Here is a 25,940-nt window from a genome sequence, read left to right on the forward strand (position 1 = left end):
AATACCAGTGAAGACAGAAAATATAGATATATGAAAAAATATAAAAGCAGGCAGAATAAAAGGAGTAAGAAGAGATATTTCACTTTATTTTCCAATAGAATGAACAAAACCAGAAGCAGTTAAGATAAATAAAGATTTTATAAATCCTGATTCTAACAGCAACTGTCTATGCCTTGGTCAGGCAGTGCTGTTATTCATTTTTGTCTGAGTAGAGACTGAGTCTCTAATTTGGATCTAAATGTGGAAATTTGTTAATTCTTACCATGCACCATCTCAATGAACTATTGTAAGAAAACATGCTTATTATGATCTTTTGCTAAGATGCCAGGTGGTAGCACTTAAAACCTCTTGCTTTGGGAGTAGAAAGGGGATTTATTTTCATTATTCATGAGAGTCATTTTTTAAGAGATAACTTGTAACACGAATGTAGTTGTGAATCAAGTGACATTAAGTGTACTTAGTTCTGGTGTGACAAGATGAAATGAGGTAAGGTAGTTAAATTTTTGGCAATTGCTTATAAAATGCAAGTAAACTGCAGCAACAAAAGTTACAGGGGCCCAAATTCATTAGTCTCATGATTTTTGTTTTGTTTATGTACACACACATTGTTGCCACATATACAAATTAATAGGTAATATTGGGTAGATAAGATTAAGTGTTGCTTTGCATTGTAAGCTGCATTTAAATATTTCATCTGACATTTGACTTTCCTGCATACCTTCCCTTATCCTGAAATTCTTAAAAAAAAAAAAAAAAACAGCAAACAACTCAGTGAATATTAAAAAAAATTGACATGAAATATTAAAATCTAAACGTTAAAATTGTATATACACGCTTCTCCAAAATTAGTGTCTTCTATTTTATTATGTTGACCATTGATGTCAGAGGTGGCAGATGGTGGTGGTACGGCAGCAGAGGTTGAACCTTCCCACCAGTATTGCATTACATGTTGTTGCTGTGACAGTTGGCAGCAGAGCGGCAGTCGGACACAATGGCACCTGACACGGAAGTGCTGATGAAGCAAAGGGGTGGAACTGAATTCCTCCATGAAGAAAAAATTGTACCCACTGACATTCATTGATGCTGGCTCAATGTTTATAGAGACCAAACAGTGGATGTGAGCACAGTGAGGCAGTGGATGGTTATGTTTCAGGGTATTTCTACCCTCTGAAGCCACTGCAAAGATTGAGAGACTAATTTCAGATAGAAGTAAGAAAACAACAAAGTATTTCCTAGCAAAAATACTTAGTAATAACAAGGTCTGAAACATAGATTTTAAGGACCTGTCTACTTCTTTGTACATTTCTCTGGCAGATAACATACGCTAATCTAAATTTTCCATATTGTTTTTAAACATATACATATACATATATATATATATTTTGTATGACAATAGAGATCACTGTAAATTCAAATATTAAGGACATTTAACAAGGAGAAAATTGTAGTATCTTTTTCCACGCTTTTTATCTGGTTGATGGATTAAGTTACATTTCAAGATCCAGCTTCAAACACTAACTCATGCAATTAGATAGACATAATTAGACAGTCAAGTGAGAGGGCATTAGTTGTCATTCATTGAGTTTTCACATATTATGACCTGTACAGACTTCGATAAGGTGAAGGCCAAAATGGACTACGGGATTTTTATTTGACTAGCATTTACAAATTCATGTATCATTATATAAATATTACCTTTGATTGAGATTTCATTAAAGGTCTCTCCGCCTCATATCAAAATGTCAATAACACTTCTAAGAAGAGAAATGTCATCTAACTAAGGCTGTACTTACTAATCTAATAACTTCAAAAATGATCATAAAATATTACCTTTTTTTCTCATTAGACTCCCATTGTTTAGTTGTTTTTTTTCCTTCAAAAAATGCTCAGCTCTCCTCAGAGATACATTGCAATGAAAACAGCAAATAGTATTTGAACTGTTATCTTCTTGAACTGAAGAACTATCAAAGAAATCTCCTGTCACCATGTTTCTTTTCAGCTTAATACAGCATTTTGCCTAGACGCTGGCAATCTCTCCTCCTTTCAGTCTAATAAGATGCTTAGTGTAAGTGGCAGAACAAAAGAAATTAGTAAAAGAAACTAGGAGAAGTCAAAGTGGCTGGGATATTTCAGGTAGGTGATACACCAGTCTGATGTGTCAGATGACAGACAACCTTTTCAAACAGGAAAATATCAGTAGCCTCCTGACATCATCCCTTTGATGTGAAGTTTGCCTTCACAAACAAGATGAGTTGTTTGTTATCTTAGTTACTAACTAAAGGATTTTACAAATGCAAAGAACAGACCTTTTTCCTGCTACTATCCCAGGGAAACCAAATAATGCAGAAGTCTAGGTAAGCCTTGTCAGACTCAGAATTGACTTCCCAGGCTGTGCTGTTAACTGCTCTCTCTCTTTAATCAAGGTGGCAAGGCTGAATTTTCATAGTTCACTGTATCCTGCTGCTTCTAAGTACCAGTTGTATAAAAGCTCATAGAATTACAACTTTGCATCTGTTTCTCTAGACAACAGCATCTGTTTCTCTAGCATTCTAGACTACCTGATTTGTGTGAATGCCAAAGATAGATTACTTCAGAAAGAAGTAATGAAATAAAATGTAATATATTTGGAATAATTTAAATTTGAGACAAATCTCACAGAGTTTTTAAGAGGTAAAAATGCTATACAGCTACTGTAAATGCCTAATACCATCATCAGCTCTGAAGCGATTGGTGCCAGTTCTGATGTTCAGTTACCCATGTTATGAGTTATAAATTATCGGGAAAAGGGAAATCAGCTCTCTCTGAAAACCAGAGAAAAAAGTAGAATAGAAAAGCAAGAAATGCATTTTCAAATACCCCAAGCAATCCAGCACCTGAGAAGCTCTTCCTTCCTCACTGCAGGGACAGCAGTGGTTTCATTAAGTCATCCCACATCAGGAATACTGAATTTAATGCCAAGGACAGCCCTCTAGATGGAAATATCATTACTTGAATGGCACCATACCCTGTCATAGAAGGGAATCCTGTCTACATTATACAGTTACTGAAGAGGTTATACATGTGGTTCAGTGGTGTTGATCAAAGGTACATGTGATTGCATATTGTACTGCACCACACAATGTCAATGGACCTGCATGGTTCTTGGTTGTTAATGAAAGCATCCTCTATGTTAAGAGTGCAGTAGGATGAACTGGAAAAGCACTGACTGAAGTGTTTTGTCCTAGGACTTCTACTCCAGTGTTCCATGTCAGCTCACTCAGCCTCAGTGGTACCAAAAGTAGTTATATAAAATGACAACACAGAGGCTACAATTAAGATCCATTCTTTGGCACATTACAACCCCACGAACTCTTGGGATTGTCACAGAAACAACAAATGTGCTATGTTTTGCACTCAGAACTCCGGTATAAATGAAGAGACTGTAAAATTATAAACAGTGAACAGAGGCTTCCTTGGCTATGTGTCTGTAGTACAAATTGTTCCAGTAAGAACATGGAATAACTTATGTTGCATAATTTGCTTCTAGATCCACCTGGTTCAGATGGTAATAATAAGTGTTTCTTGGCTAAATCTGCCCACTTTCAGTTTAGTTAAATCATGTTCCTTTTGGGACTTTGCCATAGAAAAAATGTAGAAAACATGCAGATCTGGATATATCAAGAATATTTTTATACCACTGGAATCTCAATTAGACTATCGATTTTCTAGGTATGCAAATAATGCTAAATGGCAGATAATTCCAGGTCTCTGGAATTTTTAGTCATTTTCTCCACAGTATTTCCCCTTGCGTAAGATAAACCATAAAATCAATAAGTTACACAATGTCAATGGTTGATAATCTATTATTATCTATTATTATAAAATCTTCTCAGATATTTCAGGATTCTTCAAATTCTTCAAATTTCAGGATTCTATGTTTATTTCTTTTTTGTTTTCTCTCTGTGGCAGAACACCTTTGTTACTCATTTTTTATTCATCTTTCTCTGGCATATCATCAAAACACAATAGCTATGTCTACATAAAAGATGTTAAGATGGCACCATACTGTATTCATCGTGCACCCAGAGGATCAACATCACAGATTAGTTTTGTAGTATTATCAGCATTTTTTGCACCTAGACAACAGCTACACAGTTCTAAACTGAGTAAATCAAAATTAGAAGGAAGAGGGAAAATAGCTCCAGTGCCTATCACAGTCTGTTGATTTTCTAATTCTAAGCAATCAATTCATTTAAGAAATTTTTCTTAAACATATATAGTTAAATATTTACTAATTTAATTTAAAAAAACCCATGCATATTAAATGCATATCCTCTTTGTTACCTGTAATAAATTGTATTTTATACTGTGTTCCCAGAAATAAGTGTACTTTATGTTCCCAATGGTGACTTCAGTCACCATAATCATGATTTCTTTGGTCACTCTCAGCTACAGAGAGGCACTCTGAAAAGAGTCAGTAGATCTGTGAAAGTTCTGGGATAGGATTTTACTGGCATGAGTAAAAGGTGCATGTTCTCCTTTGAATGAGCAGCTCCATATGTGGATAGCAATAAACAGTGATGAGCAGAGTCAGGCTGCAAGCATGGAAAGTCCAGTTTTAAAGAAACGATACAGTTTAACATGTGTACACACAGTGTGTCAAGACATGCTCTGTGGCTTATCTAGATTAAGGTATGAATGTAAACATTACCCAAGTTATGATCTGTATAGTCTGCATACATTTTTCAGATACAGTTGACCTCCATTGCTAGTCTCAGACATCTCTGAGATCTCTTGTCTTTTCCTCCAAGTTATTTTCTCAGATTTGTAAGATTTATCCTATTTTAAGCTGAGTATGAAGCTTATGAACAATCTTAAAAGTTTATTCACCTTATTATTGATTTTAATATGAGGTATGTTTGCCTTTCACTTTTCCTCAAAGCATTCCCATCATCAGTTACAAACATAATTACAAAATCAAGATGAGGACAAAAATTCAATTTAATTTGAAAACAAATGCTTCTCAGACTGTATATAATAAATAACTGTTTTCTGATACCTTTGACATTTCTCTTAAGAACAACTAAGAATAACAGCACCTAAGATGATGAAATGAAATACTCTAGTGAGTTAAATCATTACTTAGTAAATTACAAATTTCATACAGAGAAAATAATGCTTGATATATATAATGAATAATATTGTACCAGGACTAATGCAGTTATAAGCTAATTATACACTGTGTACTGATTTAGTTGCATTTAGCTAAAGAGCCATTCTGGGCTCACTGACGATTAACTATGTCTTAAGCATATACTCTCATTTATAGCTATCACTTACAACACTAGTTGTTGTCTAGGTTGCTTTGTAGACATTTTTCCTTTAAGAAAACAAAAGGAAAAAAAATCAGCACAAGCACTACAGAAAAAAAACTAACCGCAACAACAAAACACACAATAAAAAGCCCTGAATACACAAGACTCAAAATCTCTACTTAGGTAAACTAAGACAGAAAGTACTAGAAGAATGCTTACTGCACTTCTGCCCACAAAATCACTTACATAGTATCTATTCAGTACAATTATAAAGCCTCACTGCATTTTATATAATATAATTAACTTTCAGAATCATGAAATTGAACGTAAGTCGTCTCAATTCTACAAATTGTCCTATTTTCTAAATCAATTATAAATTAAAGACAAGCGTTTAGGTAAATACCAAAGAATCTCACAAAGATACTTCTTAAAGTTTTTACTGACTGTAAGAAACAAGACACTTTCTAGGCATTGACTACATACCAGAAGAATAATTTAGCATGACAGGAATGGGTATAAGTGATACCAAGTGCATGAGCTACTCATAAATCTAAACCAAGGGAGTCTTTCTTTGTTCAGGATATTAAGCATTGTTCTAACCTCAGAATGAATAGTTAAATGAAAAAGACTTTTGAACACCTGAAATGCCAAGTGAAAAAAAAAAAATCTGTAGGGGAAAGGAGGAGAGGAATACAGAAGGTAAAAAGTATACTCATTCCTACATGACTTTGCCACATTTATAGAAAAATTGCTGAAGCAGCAGTGAAATTTTAAACCAAATCTTTTAACTGTCTCCATTGTCCTGCAATTTATTTGAAGTGAAGACTGATGCATTTGAGCAAGATATCTTGTGAAGGAAACCCTGTGCTGTACCATAATACAAGGAAACATAGATGAAGCAAGGACAGGTCTTGCAGGTCACTTTAGGACAAACACGTGCCAGAAAAGTTCACTACAAGGGAAGAGACTACATTCAGTTTGAAGACTCCCAAACCACATGTTTTGTAGACAGAAAGAACTGAACATGAATTGCTGTACTACTAGTGAGCCAAATTAACTGCTAATATAAATACAGTCCACAAAACTGTATTTTCACTGATCCTGATAAAAACCTACCGTGAATCCAAGACAATCCTCAGTATTTTGTCTGTGATAAAAGGAATTTTAACACAGACTTCTCAATCTAGCCATATAATAAACATTTTTTTAGGAAGTTGCAGAACAGACCTGCATATGCACACATTTTAGCAATATAGTGTTAAGTGATATATAGGGAAATCTTTGGCTCTCTGTGTAAATGTACCTTTTAAGTCGCACATATAGCAAAATGCAAGTCTCCTTCTACGTTATCCTGATAGATCTTATGAATGATAAGAAGCAATAGTGGTCAGAGAGATTTACAAGGTAAACTAAATCCATAGTGATGGAAACTAGCTAGCAGGAAATGCCAGCATCAATGTTGTTATACTCATATTTTCAACTTCATTGCTCATTATTTCTAGCTATGAAAATTACATATTCTCCCTGTCTAGGGAAATATGCAAAACAGCAAGGGGAAACCATCAGAGAGACTTCTATCACTCCTTATCTATTAATTACTCTACAGGTCCGCCTTTCCACAGCATGTTTTATGTGTTTGAGACTTTCTTCCATATGAAAAAAAAAACAACAAACATTTGTAACCTCTATTTGCCATGTCAAAAACCTTTGTAGAATTTCAATAGCAACAAAAGCTGAAAAGACTAAAGGCTGTTCTAATGTGCAAACCGTGAAAACCTGTAAGAATAACTAATTTTGTCAAAGATTAGTAATGTTTGAAGGTAACAACAGATCAAACTACCAGTGACTTCTGGATAAGACAGTGTTTCAAATCAGGGATTAAAGCTCCTTCAGACCATTCTCCTTTACCAAGAGAGCAGATTTTTTGCTAGGGAACAATCACTTCTACAGATTTGGCAGCAGGACTGAAGCTTGTGCTGTGATATACCCAGTATCAAAACAGCTCTTTTAAAATTATATTTATGTTCATACATAGACAAATTTCTGATTTTCGTAACCCTTTCTTTGGGGGAAAAAAAAGAAAAAAAGATATGGATTACAAACTGATGACATTGCTTATCATGAAATCTTCTTTCCCTCCCTAGCACAGAAATACTGCAATATATCAGAGCATTCCGTTAGCACATACAAAGTTATTATTAGGACTCACAAAATCACTTAAGCATGTGTTTATGTTCAATATTAATTTGGCAAACCAATAAACATGATTTCTAGTTTTGTGTACCCACAAACCTCACTAGAATAATTAACTAGCTTATGCCAAATGTCCAGAATTAAATATGTGCATTTGTCCAGTCATTTTAATAAAGTGTAGAAAATGGTTAAAAAATTAACCATGTGTTTAAGTACTTTGCTAAGTGAGGAATACTTAACCACATACTCAAATGTCACATGGAATTAGTTCTCAGATACGCGTATGTATATGTTCCGAATTGAATCACGACCTAAGCAGCAAATTTCCATAGGAATTTCTTCATGCATTGCTAAAAAAAAAATAAAGTAATTAAAATCATCTCTCTAGCCACTAAAAACAGCAAAATGATACAAGGCATTCAAATTTCAGGATATATGGTTATCACAAAATTAAAATTCATTTCCTCCTGTAAATTATATATACCATAACAAAACAACATTTGTAGAAATTAATATATCCCAAAATAGCAAAGTTAAAATAGAAGACTCTGGGACCATAATATCAGTCAGAGGAACAACCCTACTTGGAGTTTCACATTTATGATCAGAAATTCTAATAGTCAAAGCTTATACTGATGCTAATGAAATGTCCTTTCATGAGAAAAGCCAAAGACATGGCTTTTCTGCAAGCTTTTTCTTTCAATTTTGAAAAAAAAAAAAAAAAAAAAAGAATTAAGGAGATGTAATGGAAGTTGAGCACAATGACTTGGTGGGGAAGCAGACCCCTAACAAGTTCAAATTTATGATTATGAGAATTAAGCAGTCATATTTTTCCCCACTGGCAGACTAAGAGGCTCTTAGTGACTGGTTGAGGCTGAAGGATATTAAATCACAACCATGCAAATATCTATTTGATAGTGCATTTGGATAGTAACATATTAGGTGTCATAAAAGTATGCTTGTCTTTGTCATAGACCTTTGCTACGCTCTGATAATAATTTTTCAGAGAACACATCCTGTGTCTAACACTACTAGTAAGAAAGAGATCTCCCATCTATCTTATAACAGCCTTCAAAATGAAGCAAAGAAAAATAAAACAAAACAAAACAAAAATAGCATGGGATACTGGCTTACGTTGCAAAGAATTTATAGAACATTTCCAGGCATAGTCAGAAATCTTCATTGTCTTAGCTAAATACCCTTGCAAAACACATTATCACTGTAGTTCATCCAAGTCAGAATATAACCATATTGCTATGAAATCAATATCACATGTTGTAGAGACTGAATGAAAGACTGAGGTATTCTACTTGCATGAGCTCTGTTTTGGCATTCAAATTCCGCATCTAATGATGTTAGAAAAGTCATTCACAGCAGTGGAAGTTTCTGAATTGCCACACACACGTTAATCAAATGGACATAAACAACAGATGGAACATTAATCTGGATATCACAGTTTTCTTCTAAGTTATTGTCTTAATTATTGTCCTAGAGTGTTACACTCCTTTTTCCTCTCCAGTATGACTTTATGTAAGTGCTTGCACATGTATCAACTGAAGGAACATTGGAAAATTCTTATTTAAATCCCATCTTAGTAGAAATAGGCCAGTTGTTTTCCACAATGTAAGTATTTTGTTCTAATGAAATAGTTTGGGTAAGCAGTGTGATCTTGTTGGCAATGACACTTTAAAGAATGAATGCAGAAGAGCACCATTCATAAAGACACCAAGAAGGCTTAAATCTAAAGCGTACACTCAGCTGTCACCCAACCAAGGGCTAGCTAGCAATACTACAGTATTTGATTTACTCCTACGCCCTGAATATTGCACTGACACCAATAAATGGATATTTTACATAAGGAATGTTGCGCTATACCACACTATTGCTTGTATAATTTCCCTCAGAATCAATCCTGGTGATTTCTTTTTGTACAAACTTGTACTAAAAGACAATGAAGATGTTTGCAAGTTTGGTTTATTATGCTCCAACATTCTAATTACGGAGCTATAAGGGGCTTTGTAGCATATGCTCTATAATACCCTATGTAGTTATAACAGTTTAAAAAACAGTGTTAAGAGTTTATCTCCTATTAACCTCAGATAAATTTGCTGCTGGTTTTAAAATAACAACAACAACAACAACAAAAATACCCATGGTAAGATTTCCACTACAGATTCATGTTCACATAATTTTGGCTCTGTAAAGGCTTAACTCTAATTAAGTGACAGAACAGTAAATTCAGAATTAAGCTCACTTCGCAAAAACCTACATTGGGATTTTCATCTTAACAGCAATGCAAATCAATTCATAATTTCTTTCAGCATTATTACCCACAAAATTGAAAACAATACAGAGCACCATGAATAGATAACTATAAAGGAAGTCGATGGGAGATAAATTAATTGTTTGGATTACAGATTATTTTTAGCATTCTCGAGGCCAGTTATTGTCTGAGCACAATTAAAAGCTGTTTGTGTTTTTTTGTTGTTGCCATTACCCTTTTAAATATATTTTTAATTTTATTGCTTAATTACATATAAAAATCAGGCTCTAGCAAAAGTGTCCTGTTTAGAATGATGCAACCCATGTGACTACCTTTGTGTCTTTGATTCAGCCTACACCTTCCAATACCTACTTTCTCCAGTCAAGGCTGTTACCAAGACTCTCTAAAGTGCTATCCTACTATTAGAAATAAAAAAAGTTTGTTGTAAGATATCAAATAATAATGAGATTTTTTTAAAAGGATTATAATGTTTGACTGATTATTATTACTGTTAATATTTTACGTTGCCAATGAATATGTGGCAGCTACAACCCTGCTGAAACTCCCAGACCTAGAAAGTCAGGACATTTTGCCAGTTTTCCAGTAACCTTTATTGACCAACCGAAAATCAGTTACAAAAAAAGATTTGAAAAAGAGTATAAGTGAATTTCCTATTCCTTACGGGTGAACGTATCTTCATAATTTATTATGAATGATTACTGAAAGGGTTTTTTTTTGCCTAGCTCTTGCTGTTTCTGAGTTTTCTGAGCTCTTAATCAACTAATTCAAACACTAAATCTCCACAGTGATTTTGTCTATGCAGCTACACCACCATTCTGCATCCTGAGTACTTATGGATTGTTCCCAGGACTCTTGCAGTTCCTCTGCCCTTCCTAAGTAGTAGAGAAAGTGCAGATAGAGAGATACACTGAATCACTTCTCATGTGTCCAGCTTGGAGAGAAAGCACTGTAAGGATAAGTAACCAGAGTTTCTTCTTCTTTTCCACTCTCCCTGTAAGTGTATAAGATAGCTTATTTTTCATTCCACGTGCTCTTTTATACCAAGCATTTGGTGAAAGATGAGGTTTCTGATGTTTCATCATAACCAATCATTTAATGATTTATAAGTGAAAAAGTTTTTATCAAAATACACATTTTGCCTCACTTTAAGAAAATCATTTCAGAAACGCTAAAAGAAAGCATTGTAACTGCCTTATATATTTAACATTCTTGAATAACTTTCCAATAAAATACGAACACCTTTGAGAGTCACTCAATTTTAATTTATAATCTAAAAAAGCTACTTTTTCCTAAGGTTTATAAGACCTTTGTTTTTGAGATCTTAACGTTGTAAAATTTTTAATTGTGCCATTATGTGATCCATGCTGCAGCAAGACTTTCTCAAGGTAATAAATACAGCTTGTAAGTTTTTTTTTCTTCTGTTTTTTGGAGTTATGTGAGAGCTTGCCTCACTACCCGTTGGTTGTCAATGTTCTATGTTCTACTGCTCAATTGTAAGCAAGTTTCACCATCTTCTATGATTACCTATTTTGTGTGCACTTGATCTGTATACATTTAGTGTGAATTTCATGGATAAAATACCAATCCACTGGTATATTTTGCAATTAATGCTATGTGTCTTTAGCTGCTGTGATTCCATAACTATTCCATGAATATGGTTTGATCTTGAAAAAAATCTGAGATTAGATTTGTAAGCTCTTTTATTTGAAAAAATAGCTTTTCAATTTTGTTTTTGTTTTTTTTTTGTTGTTTTTTTTTAAATATTAAACTGAAGGGTTATTTCTAAATTATGTGACAATATTTCTCTGTGCTAAGACAACATAGTATATAATTGATTAGTGGGTTTTTTTGCTTTTTTTTTTTTTTTTTTTTTTTTTAATACAGGCTTGAGGAAATAGCAAGGATAAAATAAATCAGATGTTCCACGGTATTACAACACGCAAGCTTATCTGAAGCAACTGTCTGTGTATATCTGTCGACTCACCATTAATGGTAAGCAGATGAGTGAGTGAAGAAAGTAAATTATGCTGTTTTATCCACGGGGAAAAGGCTAACTGTGACAATTAATATGCACAAGCTGATATTGTCTACACACACACTCACCTCCAGTAAATTGTTTACACCCTCAGCAATTTAGCTAAATGATGTGACATGACTGAATTTCTACTCCTGCAGCAACAGTAGAAAGGCATTGCAACCTCACTGTCTGGATTACAGAGCCTGTGATAACACGCTAACACTGGCATTAATGAGATCAGTATTTCATTATCACTACGATAACATCAACCTAGTGCATGAACATAAGACAATTAAGGCACATTGTATAGATTATTTTTATTTTCTCTAAAATATGTCAGTAACTGTACTTCAGTATCCTCCTCCTGATAGTTGTCCTGACGTTTCATGTTTCTGTCATTCCTGTTAATTTGTCCTCTAATGCTATCAGTTATATCTGTTATGTTTGGCCAGCAAATCAAATCTCCCTCTCCTTTTTTCTTTTCTTTTCTTTTCTTTTCTTTTCTTTTCTTTTCTTTTCTTTTCTTTTCTTTTTTCTTTCCTTTCTTTTCTTTTTTCTTTTCTTTCCTTTTTTTTCTTTTTTCTTTTCTTTCCTTTTTTTTCTTTTTTTTCTTTTTTTTCTTTTTTTTCTTTTTTTTTCTCTTTTTTCTCTTTTTTTTCTCTTTTTTTTCTCTTTTTTTTCTCTTTTTCTTCTTCTTTTCTTCTCTTTTTCTTCTCTTTTTCTTCTTCTTTTCTTCTTCTTTTCTTCTTCTTTTCTTCTTCTTTTCTTCTTCTTTTCTTCTTCTTTTCTTCTTCTTTTCTTCTTCTTTTCTTCTTCTTTCCTTTCCTTTCCTTTCCTTTCCTTTCCTTTCCTTTCCTTTCCTTTCCTTTCCTTTCCTTTCCTTTCCTTTCCTTTCCTTTCCTTTCCTTTCCTTTCCTTTCCTTTCCTTTCCTTTCCTTTCCTTTCCTTTCCTTCCCTTTCCTTCCCTTTCCTTCCCTTTCCTTCCCTTTCCCTTTCCCTTTCCCTTCCTTTTTTCTTTTTTAAAGCAAATATGACCTGATTGCTTTAATACTCATTTTTTCTTGGATATTCAGCTTGTTTCAATGATACCAGTTCTATTGGGAAGCAGATGGGACTTCTCTTCTGGTATCTTGCCATCCTGACAGAATGATGGATGTGAGCACTTGAAAATCTTTATCTCATTCTACTTTGCTCTTAGATGTTTTCTAGCTTCAGCTTTGAAACTGACACACAGCTTGGCTGATGCTTCTGTACTTTGTGCTTTCATCACATTGAACTCTGTACATTCAGCTACTGCATCTCACTTTGCTTCTTACTTGTTTTCCTGTACTAATATATAGTACATATACTCATGTAGGTAATAGAACTCATACAGTGTAGCAGAAATACATCTTTTTTTTTTGGCTTGAACATATTAATCCAATCTTTCAAATATAGACGTTTCTGTGAAATGTTCATTTTCAACTTAGCTAAGGATTTTCCTTCCCAAGAGTAAATTATCTTCTGATTCTTTCTTATGATAAAATGATGAGAGCAGTAGATGTTATGCTCAACTTTAGCAGTGTTCTGAACATCATCTGCCCCAGCAATCTTCTATCCAAGTAGGGAAATTTTGATCTTTATCAGTGTAAAATATACAAATAAAAAGAAACCAGATCTGTCTCAGTCTAGAAGAGGCTTCAGGGAAATAACAGCAATCTGTAAATACCTACAAGGAGGGAGGTTATGAATACAACAAAGCCAGGCTCTTCACAATGATGTATAATGGGAGGATAGGATAAGTGTGTAAGGTGAAACAACAGAGATTCAGACCGGATATAAGAAATAACATCTCCACCATAGGGAAAGTCAGGCAGAGGAATAGGTAGCCTGGAGAGGTTGTGCCATCTCCATCCTTGGGGGTTTTTTGAGACACTATTGGATAAAGCCCTCAACAATGTAACTCACTCTCATAGCTGACCCTGCTTAAAACAGGACATTGGACTAGCGACTTCCTGAATTTCCTTCCAACCTGAATTGTGCTCTGAAAGCAGTAAGAGCCCCAAGTCAGGCACAATATTACTGAGTTATATTCCTTTGGCTTTTCTGAGCAGACATCAAGATTGTTGTCAAAAGTCATTTCTGCCATTCTGTTACAAAACCGATTTAGCAGGTACTGTTCATAATGATTAGAGACTGTGCCTTTTACTTGGCAGGAATCTGTGAGGCAATACGAAGTATGTTAAAGGTTACCATTATTCTTTGTAGTGCCTTAGAAAAACAGTAAAAAATTTAAAGAGGATGTAATTCAGTAAGCGTAAATTTTACATTTAGGAAGAAAGAATAAACTATGGAAAACCCAAATGAGATATGAGGTGGTAGTTGTTCAGAAGAGTACTGGAAATTAGCAATGAATCACAATCACATATGAATTTAAAAAGTCATGCTATTGGTAACAAGACTATTTTTCTTAATGGAAGTATCATCTGCACACGACTTAATTCCTCTTTTCCACTCAATACTGATAAAACATCAAACGCAGCATTTTGCCTCATCAGGAGCACTACAATTCCAGGGAGACATGGAACAAAGGGGGTAATTGGATTGAATTCTCACATTTTATCTAAACAGTGTTAAAAGTAACAGAAATGATCAGATGTCTGGAAAACATTTTTTTGCAAGAAAATGTTGAAGAAACTGGAGATGAGCTTCAAAAAAAAAAAAAATAAAAAAAATCAGACTGACCTCCCAGTAGGCAACAAAGACTTTTACAAAGAAATTAAATAATCTGTTTTCATGAATTTCTTCATTGAGCGTCAGTATTTTCGTATGACTAAGTCACCAAAAATGTTCTGTTCCCCAGCACAGAGTATTTGCTTCTGTTTCGGTGCATATACTTTGCTTTTATATGTTTGTTTGTTTTTTTTTATACTATTTTACTAATTATTTCTGTTTTATCTAGTTCCTCTCTGCACTTATTTTAAACAAGACAGGCTGAATACCAACTACACAAGCAAAAAGCTAACAATTATTTCTTACTATTTAAATAACAATGATTATTTTTCAGCAATTAAAACTACACAGGATTAGAAACCAAGGAATGGTTTTAGGAACAAACTGTCTGCATGTTGATGATCAGGACTACATAAAAACCGAACTGCAAGTAATTTGCAGAAATTTCCACATAACCATTTAAGGTTGTGGCAGAACCTTGTTAAGGCTGAAGCACAGTAACCAAGTAAATTAAACTCTGCAAAATATAGACCTCATCACAGCCCCCCTTCCACAAATATTTGAAAACATATTCAAAGCAAAAGACTTATGAGGAGTTAGACTAGATTTTCTGATTCCACTTATATATACAGTGTGGATCATAGTTCCAATGGGAAACCACAGAGAAGCACAAGCTGGAATTCCTATGACATTAAGAGTTCTCATGCCCTTGTTCCTCATTCAAATTGTGAATACTCCGTAACAGAACCAAGAATATACTTGCTATTATCATTATTATTATGTAAAATTATTTTATATATAATTCTGATATATAGTTCATATATACATATAGGTTCATGTAATAGCTCATATAGTTCATATAATAGCTCATGTGAATCCTAAAGATCCACATGAAAATGTCACTTGAGCTCTTATTAAGCGACGAGTTTACCTTTATATTTCTGTACGAACTTCATAATGCTAATTAAATTTAGAGCTATAGCCACTCATAAGCCATTAGGAGCAATACAAATAACTTCTTTATAGATGGAAAGGTAGATCTTTAAAAAAAAATCTGTCTTGAGCGTGCATTTATGTAAATTTATGTAAATTGCTGAATCACTGTCAGTCATCTAAGTATTGATTTCACTACGAAAGCAACATTATAAATGAACTGTAACCAACAATTCTTCAAGCTAAGCAAAAAATGCAAATATTTTTTCAAAGCAAAAGAAAAAAAAATTAAAATCATTTAAGAATATGTATGAGTCTTACCACGCCGATTGAAAAGTAGTTATTGATAATGTTGTAAGGCACTGGGTCTCCTTTCTCGTCTTTATCGTTGGGTATTACTTCAAATTTCCACCTGTCCAGCAAAATCTCAGAGCTGTTCTCAATGTCTTTTAAGATCTTCATTAAATTTTCACCTTCATAACCTATGAAAAGGTGAAAATGAAGTTTTATTCAGTTTTCATTCTTTTTCTAGATGACAGGAAAAATGAAAACTATGTATATAAGACCTGAAAAGAAAGACCTGAATGTGTGAAGTACAGATAATTTCCCAGCACTTATCATTAAAAGGAGTTAAAACACAGAGCTGACTTCTGCACCTAGCTACATGAATGTAAACTTAGGTTTACTTTATAGATTTCACTGTACGTCAGATCAATACTGGAGAAAATAATCTGAACTCCTAAACTTGTCAATCCCTTGAATTTTCCCAATGACTGTAGCAAGTACCCAAAGATCTAACATTACACATTCCTAAATATTCTTCCTTTGAAATTAATCTTAATACCTAAGTGTATTTGACTTCAAAATGTACACAAAAAAAAAAAAAAAAAAAGATTTTCAAATTCCTAGAATTATCTGATCAAAGTTTAAAAGAGGACAGAAAAATTTAAAGCTGCCTAGTATTTTTGTCAATTTTTTTCATGTGGCTTAAAATAAAAAGCACAAAACATTAAATCCATTCATAACTGACGCCTTATCAGCTGAACTAACATTTTTCCATCTTCCAGAAATTTCATTAACAATCTCACCCAGACCTGTAGGGAGACTGTACTCTTATGCATCTGTCTTTAGGCAATTCACAAGTCCAAAACACTGTATACGAAATCAAGCAGTATTCTTGCTTACACATTTTTAAATGTACACAAACTACAGTATCCACATGTACACAAATATAAAAAGTGGATTTTCCTGGGTTACATTAACATCTCTACTATTAATACAAAAAACTATTGTAATAAATAACTAAGACCTGTGGATTCATTCCTTCTTCAAATCAGAAATAATTTTTCACATTCATGCAATATGTACTTGCTGGGTCATTAAGATAATTTGTAAAATAATACCCACATCTTTGGTACACAGAAGGTGTAATTTTTGTATGAAGAAAAATCAGGTCAAATATCAGGAGTTCTCTACATAGCTACTGAATCAACAAAAATTCAGGATGTCAAGGAAAAAAAAAATTGTCTGAAAACCTTCTTGTTAAAAAAACACTTCTGATATACTTTCTGATGGTTGTACAGTATATTTTTATTCATCAGTTACTGCTAACCATCACCTAACAGCAGCATACACAGTTCCATTTGCCTTCTCTGTTGAAAACAGTAGTTTAGTTTTTGCAAGCCCTGTCTCTTCTCCCAGACTACAGAAGTTCCAGAAAATCTGTGCAAAAGGTGATTGGGCAAAGAATGAAGAAAGACAGAATTTTTTTTTTTTTTTTTTTAGTCCAGGTGTAATCAGTCAAAATAGAAAAATAGAAGTTAAATGTTCAAAAAAGACTGAGATCTCCCAGGAGTCCAGAGGAGGGCCACAAAGATTAAGGGCCTGGACTATCTCCCATATGAGAACAGGTGGACAAACACAGGTCTGTTCAGACTGGGGAAAAGAAGACTTGAAAGGTGATCTGATACATGTTTATAAATACCTAAAGTGAGGCAGGAGGCAAGTGTATGAGGCCAGGCACTTCTCGACAGTGCATAGCAATAGGACAAGAAGTAATGACCTAAAACTTGAACATAGGAAGTTCCATACAAACAGAGCACTGGAACAGGTTGCCCAGAGCGGTTGTGCAGTCTCCTATGGAGATATTCATGACCAGCCTGGACACCTGTGTGACCTATTGTAGGGAATCTGCTTTAGAAGGAAAGTGTGATTTGAAGATTCCTTGAGGTCCCTTCCAACCCCTGCAATTCTGTGATTCTGTCTAAATATGTAGAATTGAAAGGAAGGATATTTCCTGCCTAAGATAATCAAATGTAATCAAAACTAGTACTTACTTATTGCTGTTTTTTTTTTTTTTTTCCTTTTTTTTCTTTTTTTTCGAGGGGGCAGAAAGTGTCATCATCAGCCTTTTCCCAAAAGAAATGGAAGGGTTCAGAAGCACAGTAAATCACCCTCATTGCTCACTACAGTAGTTCAGAATCAGGTAGGTTGCATATAATCATTACTGAGTAACAAAATAATTAGTCAAAAAAGAACGAGGGCAGGGCACAGAGTTAGTCCCACAGTAAGTAAACTCAATGGAAGTTTTCATGTGCCCGCTACTGATACTGCAGAATTTCTGGCAAGTGCCTGAGAGTAAGTATCTAGAAAACATTCCCCATGAGAGAACGAATTTAAGAAAATGGAAGTATGCATACTGAATGAAAAGTTTTGTTGTTGTTGCTGTTGTTGCAAATAATGACAGAAATAATGAGCTAAAGCTTTAAAAACACAGAACTTTCATTTTCTGCTGAACTCAGGTAGACAGGAGCCCAGTGCTGAAGGCTACAGAATGAATTAGCTACAGTTGACTAATAAAGCCATTGTTCTTAGTTCCCTGGAGGCCTGGGACAACAAAGATAACCTGCAGAGTATGAGTTTTGAGGCAGGGATTGTTTGAATACTTTACATAGGCAAGTTCATGAAATCAGCTGGCTTGCATATAAACATTTTGAGAAAGCTGGCTAAAACCTTTGCAAGGCCACTGTCTATCATTTATGAAAAAGTTAGATGACTGGGAGGTGTCGCTGGTGACTTGAAAAACATAACATCTCAATCTCTCATCAAAAAGACCAAAAAACCAATCTGGAGAATGACAGGAGAGACTGTGTCACATTGATCCCTGGAAGAAATCACAATCAAGCTTGCTCTGAACACACTTCTGTGCACATTAAGGAGAAGGCAATCAGCATGGATTTACCACAGGGTTGGTAACCTACATGACTGCCTTTTGTAATAAGATGATTGGATTTTTGGATAAGGAGGAAAATGTAGGTATTAATTACCTCTACTTCAGCAAGTCAACCAACACTGTCTCTCACAGTACTCTTGCATTTAAGTTGGAACATTATAGTCTGGATGTGTAGGAAACTAGATAGACACATAAAACATGGATCATTGAGCTCAGTAAGAGGTGGCTAATAGGCTGTGCTCTCTGTGGATATCTGTGAGGACTGAATTACTGCAGAGGTCTATCCTGGGACCTGAACCTTTTTTTCTTATCAGTGATATGGATGATATATTGGAGCGCACATTCCTTGAGTTTGAGAATGTCACATACAATCTGATGCTCAAGGGCAGGATGATATCCAAAGGAATTTTGACACGCTAGAGAATCATTGCTAAATTCAGCAAATCCCACACAACAGAAGAAATAACTCCTGTAATGATACAGGCTTGGGATGGACTAAGAGGAACAGCTCTGCTGAAAAAGCACCAAGGGTGTTGGCAGACAGCAAGTTGCATATGACCTAACAGAACAGCCTGGCATCAAAGTAGTCCAACAGTATTCTCAGTCAAATGAACAGGAGCAGAGCCAGCAGCCTGAGAAGTGAAATTCCTCTCTTGTTCACCAATTAGAGTGCACACAGTTATGAGCACAGCTGACCAGACCAATACAAGGAGGACATACATAAATGGGAGGGATTTCAGCTGAGGACCACCAACATGACCGGGGACTAGAGCATTTGCTCTGTGAGAAGTTGAGGAAGACAGGCTTCATTAGCCCAGAGAAGAGATGGCTTTGCAGGGCCTAATACCTGTTTGTTAAGGCCTACAAGGAAGTTATCAAGAAGACAGCCTACGACTTCCTTTTTCAGGTCTCCTTCAAGTTTTTGCGTTTTTTTTTTTTTTTTACCATACAGTGCAAATCCTGGATGGAAATCAGTTATTGGAGGAGCTGAGAATAAGTTTTCACACATCCAGGAAAGGATGCAAAGGATATTAAACTTCTGACTTTACCCATATTATCCTTTCAGCATTCTTTGTCTTCTCATTTCCTGATAAATTGCATCAAAACAATGATTGTCTGGAGTCCTCCGTAGGAGAAGAGAAGGAGAGTGGATCAAAAGAGCTAGTCTAAGGCTGAGACATTATTTTTTCATTTATAATTTACAAATATTAAAAAAAAATAAAACCACTCCAAGCCCAACATTAAGCATTTTCAGTAACCCTTTCAGAACAGCCCCAACTAACATCCATTTAACACTTCTTTATAATTCATTGATTAAAGAAATAACTGCAATACAGATGGTAAAACACTAAACAAATACCTATATGCTACTCTCATTATACCTTGGAGCTTTTTTGGTGTCAGCAGAAGCTACAAACAAGGTATGAAGAGTGATTATGACCTTTAATATCTATAAAACAGTTCATATAACGTTTACAGACATCTAATTCCAAAAAGAGGAAAGATGATAGTGGTTCTTTACATACATCATAAAAGAGACATCCAAACGTTAACAGTAGGCTTTGATGCAAAAGTTATTTTTTTTTCTTTTTTAATTACATAATACAAGGTATTTTAATTTATGTTTACCTCCTCCCCATCTCAGACACCTTGCTAAATCATTGCCAGTCCCAAGAGGAAGAATTGCAACTGGAGGATGCTTAAGCAAGTTTGCTTTCTCTGTGAATAAAGAATGAAAAACATATCTAAGGAACAAAAATCTAATTGTTTGGTAGCAATATAGTAACCATGTTACATTTTGTTTCACTGAAAGACAGAGATATATACTCTGTATATGGGATCACGCTATCTACTCAACAAGCATTTAATTAAGTCATTCTATTGTGCAGTCCATTCCCTAGTCCATGTACAATCCTTAATCCTAATTTACATTATCGTTATCACAAGGACAAAGAATTAAAAGTTGTCCACTGATTTACAATTTTCAAAGCTATTTGAGCATTACAATCAGGACCTTGTATTTGCAAAAGGACATTTTACCTCCCTCCTTTAAAACAAACAAACAAACAAACAAGTAAATTCAGAAATATGCATTTGCTGTCATCCATTCCTTCATGACATCCTTTTCACATAGCTTTTCTGGTCTAGACCTCTCATAAAAGAGCCCATGATTTTTAATATTCATTATCCAAACATTCTGTCAAGTCTTTTGGTCACTCCATCTTCTTTCTCATTTCCATTGTCTTACCTTCCCATTATTTTCTCTGCAGGCTCTCTAGTGCCAAATAAACAAATCTTTGGTGTGAGAGATGTGTTCCCTAATAAGCACAGGGAAGTTAAAATCTCTAACATCTTAACCTCTGAGCCTTCCTAATTACTTGTACAGAGGAATTTATGGCCAACAAACTGAAAGAACTCTATTTGAAATGATTACATACCCCACAGCTTATACATCTACATGTCTGTCATAGCAGTTCTATTCAAAGGACTGTTATTTCATTACCTGCATTATGGGATAATGGAGTATAAACAGAAATTTTGTAGCTGATTTGTTTCAGTATAGGGAACAGACTTAGAAAATTAAAGCAGTTTGATTCAAATTTCTTGTCTTCTGTAATTTTTTTCAGGGCTATAAACATTGGACTCATCTAGGGATTTGAATATCCTCTACAATTTGAATATCCTTTAAAATAAATATGACTCAAATTATGATGTTTCAAAAAATTAAATGAACAACACATTGTACCAAATAGTTGCATCCACATGTTGATAAACAGTTAAGAGTAATAAGTGTAAAATATAAGAATCCTGCAAAAATATGTAAACTATGTTGATTACCTATGCAATCCAAAATCCAGCCTACTGTCCCATCTCCACCACATGCTAGTACTCTGAACTCAGGAACATCTCGAAAAAAATTTAACCTAAAAACAGTAAATGAAGATATTTATTTAATAAACATAAATGCACTGTGCATACATTTTATGGCTTATGACATTTCATTTGACAGTACCTGACAAACCTACACCTGAAATAATAATCAACTCTGACCACGTATTCCTTTTTTTTAAACAGAAGACAAAATATCATCCAACAATGAATTACCTGATAAATTTAATAAGAAATTAATCTAAGAGTTATTATGGTTCACTGGTATTAGGAATGGGTTAGACCTAATGGCTAATCCAAATTTTTGTCTTAGTTCAAATCTTGTTTCAAACACTTGTCAGAAAACAGTTTCTGGTTAATGAGTAGCAAATGGACATGTAGTCTCTCTAGAAAGAAAAGTCTTAGGTGGCTAAATATACTAGTCACCTCTTGTGAGGTACTGTCTACAAAAGCATATAAAAATGACATACTTCTGATACCACACTAATACATAATAAGCTGAGCATTTTGGGGTAAACGAAAAAAATTTTGCACTGTGGTTTAATACAAAATGTGTAAGCATTAGATTGAATGCATCCACTTCATCATGCTATAAACTATTTTATAAGTGTGATATCATTGATAATATTTCCCTAGCTATTTCTGCTTCCACATCCACCGAGTGTCAAACAGTACCACTGCATAATTATCCACTTCATACAATATCAATGATCCATAATGCTGAAAAGTGAGGATATATTAAAACACTTCAAAGGTGAAATATTTTTAGTTTAAAACTTTTTTTTTGATGATAGCTTTTGACATATGCTGAAATTATGCATAAACTGTGACTAGACAGAAACTTTACAGTCATTTTACTTAATTATTACATATATGTGTGCATGTATTTCAACATATATTCTTTAGTTTCAGAGACATCATAATGAATATCCTACAGGCTGGTGATCAGATTAGATTTCCAATTTTCAGTCTCCTAGTAAATGGACAATCATTACAATGTGCAAAAATTATTAAACACAAATAAATCTACAGAATAACTTATAATATTTAAATCAAGCTATTTTCCATATGACGCTTTAGTGCTGCACACAGAATAGTGCTTTTGTCTCTAGAAAGCTATACATTTCTCATAAAATCAAGACCAAATGAAAAACTGCAGACAAAAAGAAGAGTGTGTAAAACAGAAAGTCCAATAGGAAACAACAACAACAACAACAAAAAACCTAAGATGTAGAAGATCACAGGACAACTTTTTAAATTAGTTCCAGACCAGAATTTCAGGGTAAGCAAAACTAGTAAGTTCAACAAATCGGTGTCCCACTCCCTCTAATTTCCTTTATTCTGAAGAGCTCATATCCAATAAGTGTCAAGTACAATATTTCAAGCATGCTTACTCATTCTGTATTAAATTCAGCTTTGCTCTTCTCACCCTTTAAATTCTACTTCACACATTTGAAGGACAACTGCTAAAAGATCTTTTCTGATCCAAAATGTCATATGCCAAATTACTTTTAGAGAATTGCCAAATTAATTTTAGAGAATTTATCTTTTAATAAGCGCGTGTGCCTCTGCTAGAAGTTACACTGCATCACTACAAGAGTGAGCAGTGAGTTGTTCTGGCCCCCAGGTGCAGTTCTCCATCACGTCATAAGAATAGGAGAGAAGATAAATGCCTCCCATCACCAGCATTCCCACTTTGACTTAATGTGTTGCATCTTTAGAAAGTTATCAGATCTAATTACGCTACTTCCACTATTGAAAGTATTTTGGATTAATTAAAAATGAAATTATAGTCCAGAGGTGTGGGTAGGGTACTAACTTCTGTTAATACGTAAGCACTTTCCACCACACATACTAGATTAAAAAGAAAGCCTGGGGAAAAAAAGTAACACATGTACACACAAACAAACAGCAAGGATAACAAAAATCGTCTCACAAATAATGAAAATAAGAAAAGAAATTTAAAAAACCCAACACAGAAGCATTGGGCTGACATTAATTTTAATACGGATAGGCAGAGAGTAGATTTAAATCTCAGTTGCCCTTTTAATAAGCAGGCATCCTCACCATATGAGTAAAAGTAATCTTTTCCTGTTGATTGTATACTTAATCTTCATCAAGAAGAATATAACTTTCCAAGAAAAAAATAGAGGACTGAAGAATTTGACAAAATTGTCAAACAAATTCTCAATAAGATTCATTCATATTTCCCTTGGTGCATTCTGTTTGCATATGCAGTGAATTTCCCAAACAAGTCATCTCATACTACAGCATTAAATGCAAATGTCTTTTTATAAGTTTAAATGTAAAAGCAATATATATATAATATAAAAAATACAGAAATATAAATGCACAAAACAAATACAAGTTATAATATTCATCATATTAAATACTTGTGCACATAAACATTATGTAAGTATACTGCCACATAAACAAGAAGGGCTTCTTTATGTACATCAATAGCAAATGCAAGTCTGAGGAAAATGTGGGCCCACTGGCAACAGAGGACACTAAGGAGGCAGTTACTGAACATCCTACTTGCTTCAGTCTTTACTGATAAAACTGGCTTGCAAAAGCTCTGTTTCACCAAAATTTTTATTTCTACATTATAAGAAAATTCCTTTTTTTTGTTTGTTTTTTAAGATAATATTTAGATATTATTTTACATAGACTTGATTTTTATAGATATTATAGTGAATAGCTTTCCTAAATCAGAAATTCAAACAGTCAAATAATAGCAAATAGCAGCACTAGGAAGGAACACAGGAACATTGTGCTGAAACAGACTGTAAGCCAAGTAACACCTACTCTTCAATCACTTGCAAACAAGCAGCAAGAAGGATGAGCAGAACTCCTCCTACTGACATCTACCACAGGACACGACACTTCTGATATATTAAAGAATAAAAGATAAAAAGACAAATATAATGAAATACAGAAAGAAAACAAATGAATGGTTGCATTCTAAGGCCTTAGAATAGCATCACATTTGCTAGGAAAATTGTTTGATGATATCATTCCTGTTCTACTGAACGGATATAAACAATCCCCAGATTTTGTTTTTGGGGGACACGTGATTACATGTGGTTTTCTATCATCAAAATTAACAAGAGCATCTAATTCCTTTCTGATGATTAAATTCTTGTATCATTAACTGCTGCCTCCTACTTTTTACAATACCTCACCACTTAACCTGTTTCAAAAACATGTAGATAAAAAACCTAGAATTAAGTAAGTATTTTCATGTCAGTAGGTCCTTTGAAAGTTGACCTGCTTAAGTCTAAGCAAGTTTCTCATCTTCTGGAAGTAAAACAAACAAACTGATTGATAACAGCCAATAATTTCATTTTGCCAGATACAAGGATCTCGGGAAGAGACAATTACTGAGTTTCTGCTGTTTTCCACATGGAAAATGGCAACCGTTTCAACTAACTTACTACCCCAGTTCAGTTGTTTTAGACTTACAAAACAAACTGCAACATCAAACATCTCTACATCAGAATCTCATGTTTAAGCGATATAGATTCCTTTTTGTTTTTAGTAACTCCTGTCCCATTCACAGTGGCTTCAAAGGTTTTGAGACAATGACATAATATTCAATGAATAAATACATAAAACTTTAAACTTCTAAATGTTTTTTCTTAAAGTGTGGCATAAATAAAAATAATATTATCAAAATTTTCTTGAATGACATCTATAACTTTACCATCAGTACAGTAATTATGAGTGAACTACTACTGGAAGAGAACTTACACTGTGCATGAATGGAAGTGATGAAAGGTAAACATCCACCCCAAACACCACTAGCTCAAAGCAAATTAGTCTGCTAAACCTTTGTAAATGGATTTAGATAAATTTGTTAGACATCTGATACTTCCAGATGAAGCCTATAACTAGGAAACTTTGTCCATTTGTGAATTCACAATGTTGGGTTTAATCTACCAATTTCCAGATGAAAGCACCAAGTTGAAAGGCAAAGCAATTACGTTGTTGCAATATTTACTCCTTTATTGTACTGACCACATTGCTACCATTTTACCAAACAAAACAAACACAATCCCTGACAAATGGTTATTTACTTGACTATATGAATGAAAGCTAAACACACTTTTTCCTTTTGGAGACTGACAAGCTGAGCTGGCCATGTAACTGGACAACACCACACACTTTATCCTCATTACAGTGCTCAGTGACAGTGTTGTGTACATAATGCGGACATTATTCACGACACAGTAATTGTAGTAAAACACTGAAGAAAAAAAAAAAAAAAGAAAAAAAAAAAGTGCCAGTGAATTCAAGTTATCATAATACAGGGCCAAATATTTCTCTCCAGGAATGACATTTCAATGTACGTAAAAGTTAAATGCCATATAGGCATTTTGTAGC

General features: G+C 34.1%; 1 protein-coding gene across 3 annotated transcripts in view; it reads right to left on the bottom strand.

The window, feature by feature from the left end:
- The window catches only part of DGKB (diacylglycerol kinase beta), a 339,795-nt gene that overhangs the window by 184,015 nt on the left and 129,840 nt on the right, over window positions 1-25,940 (bottom strand). For all 3 annotated transcript variants that reach the window (XM_085226116.1, XM_085226115.1, XM_010712729.4), the window contains exons 17-19: window positions 21,504-21,589; window positions 20,295-20,384; window positions 15,755-15,915 (exon numbers count right to left, since the gene is read on the bottom strand). In XM_085226116.1, the coding sequence (XP_085082242.1) occupies window positions 15,755-15,915; window positions 20,295-20,384; window positions 21,504-21,589 (337 nt within the window). The remainder of the gene's footprint in view (window positions 1-15,754; window positions 15,916-20,294; window positions 20,385-21,503; window positions 21,590-25,940) is intronic.

This window comes from Meleagris gallopavo, chromosome 6, assembly GCF_905368555.1.
Source record: "Meleagris gallopavo chromosome 6, MGAL_WU_HG_1.1, whole genome shotgun sequence".
Classification (NCBI taxonomy): Eukaryota; Metazoa; Chordata; class Aves; order Galliformes; family Phasianidae; genus Meleagris; species Meleagris gallopavo.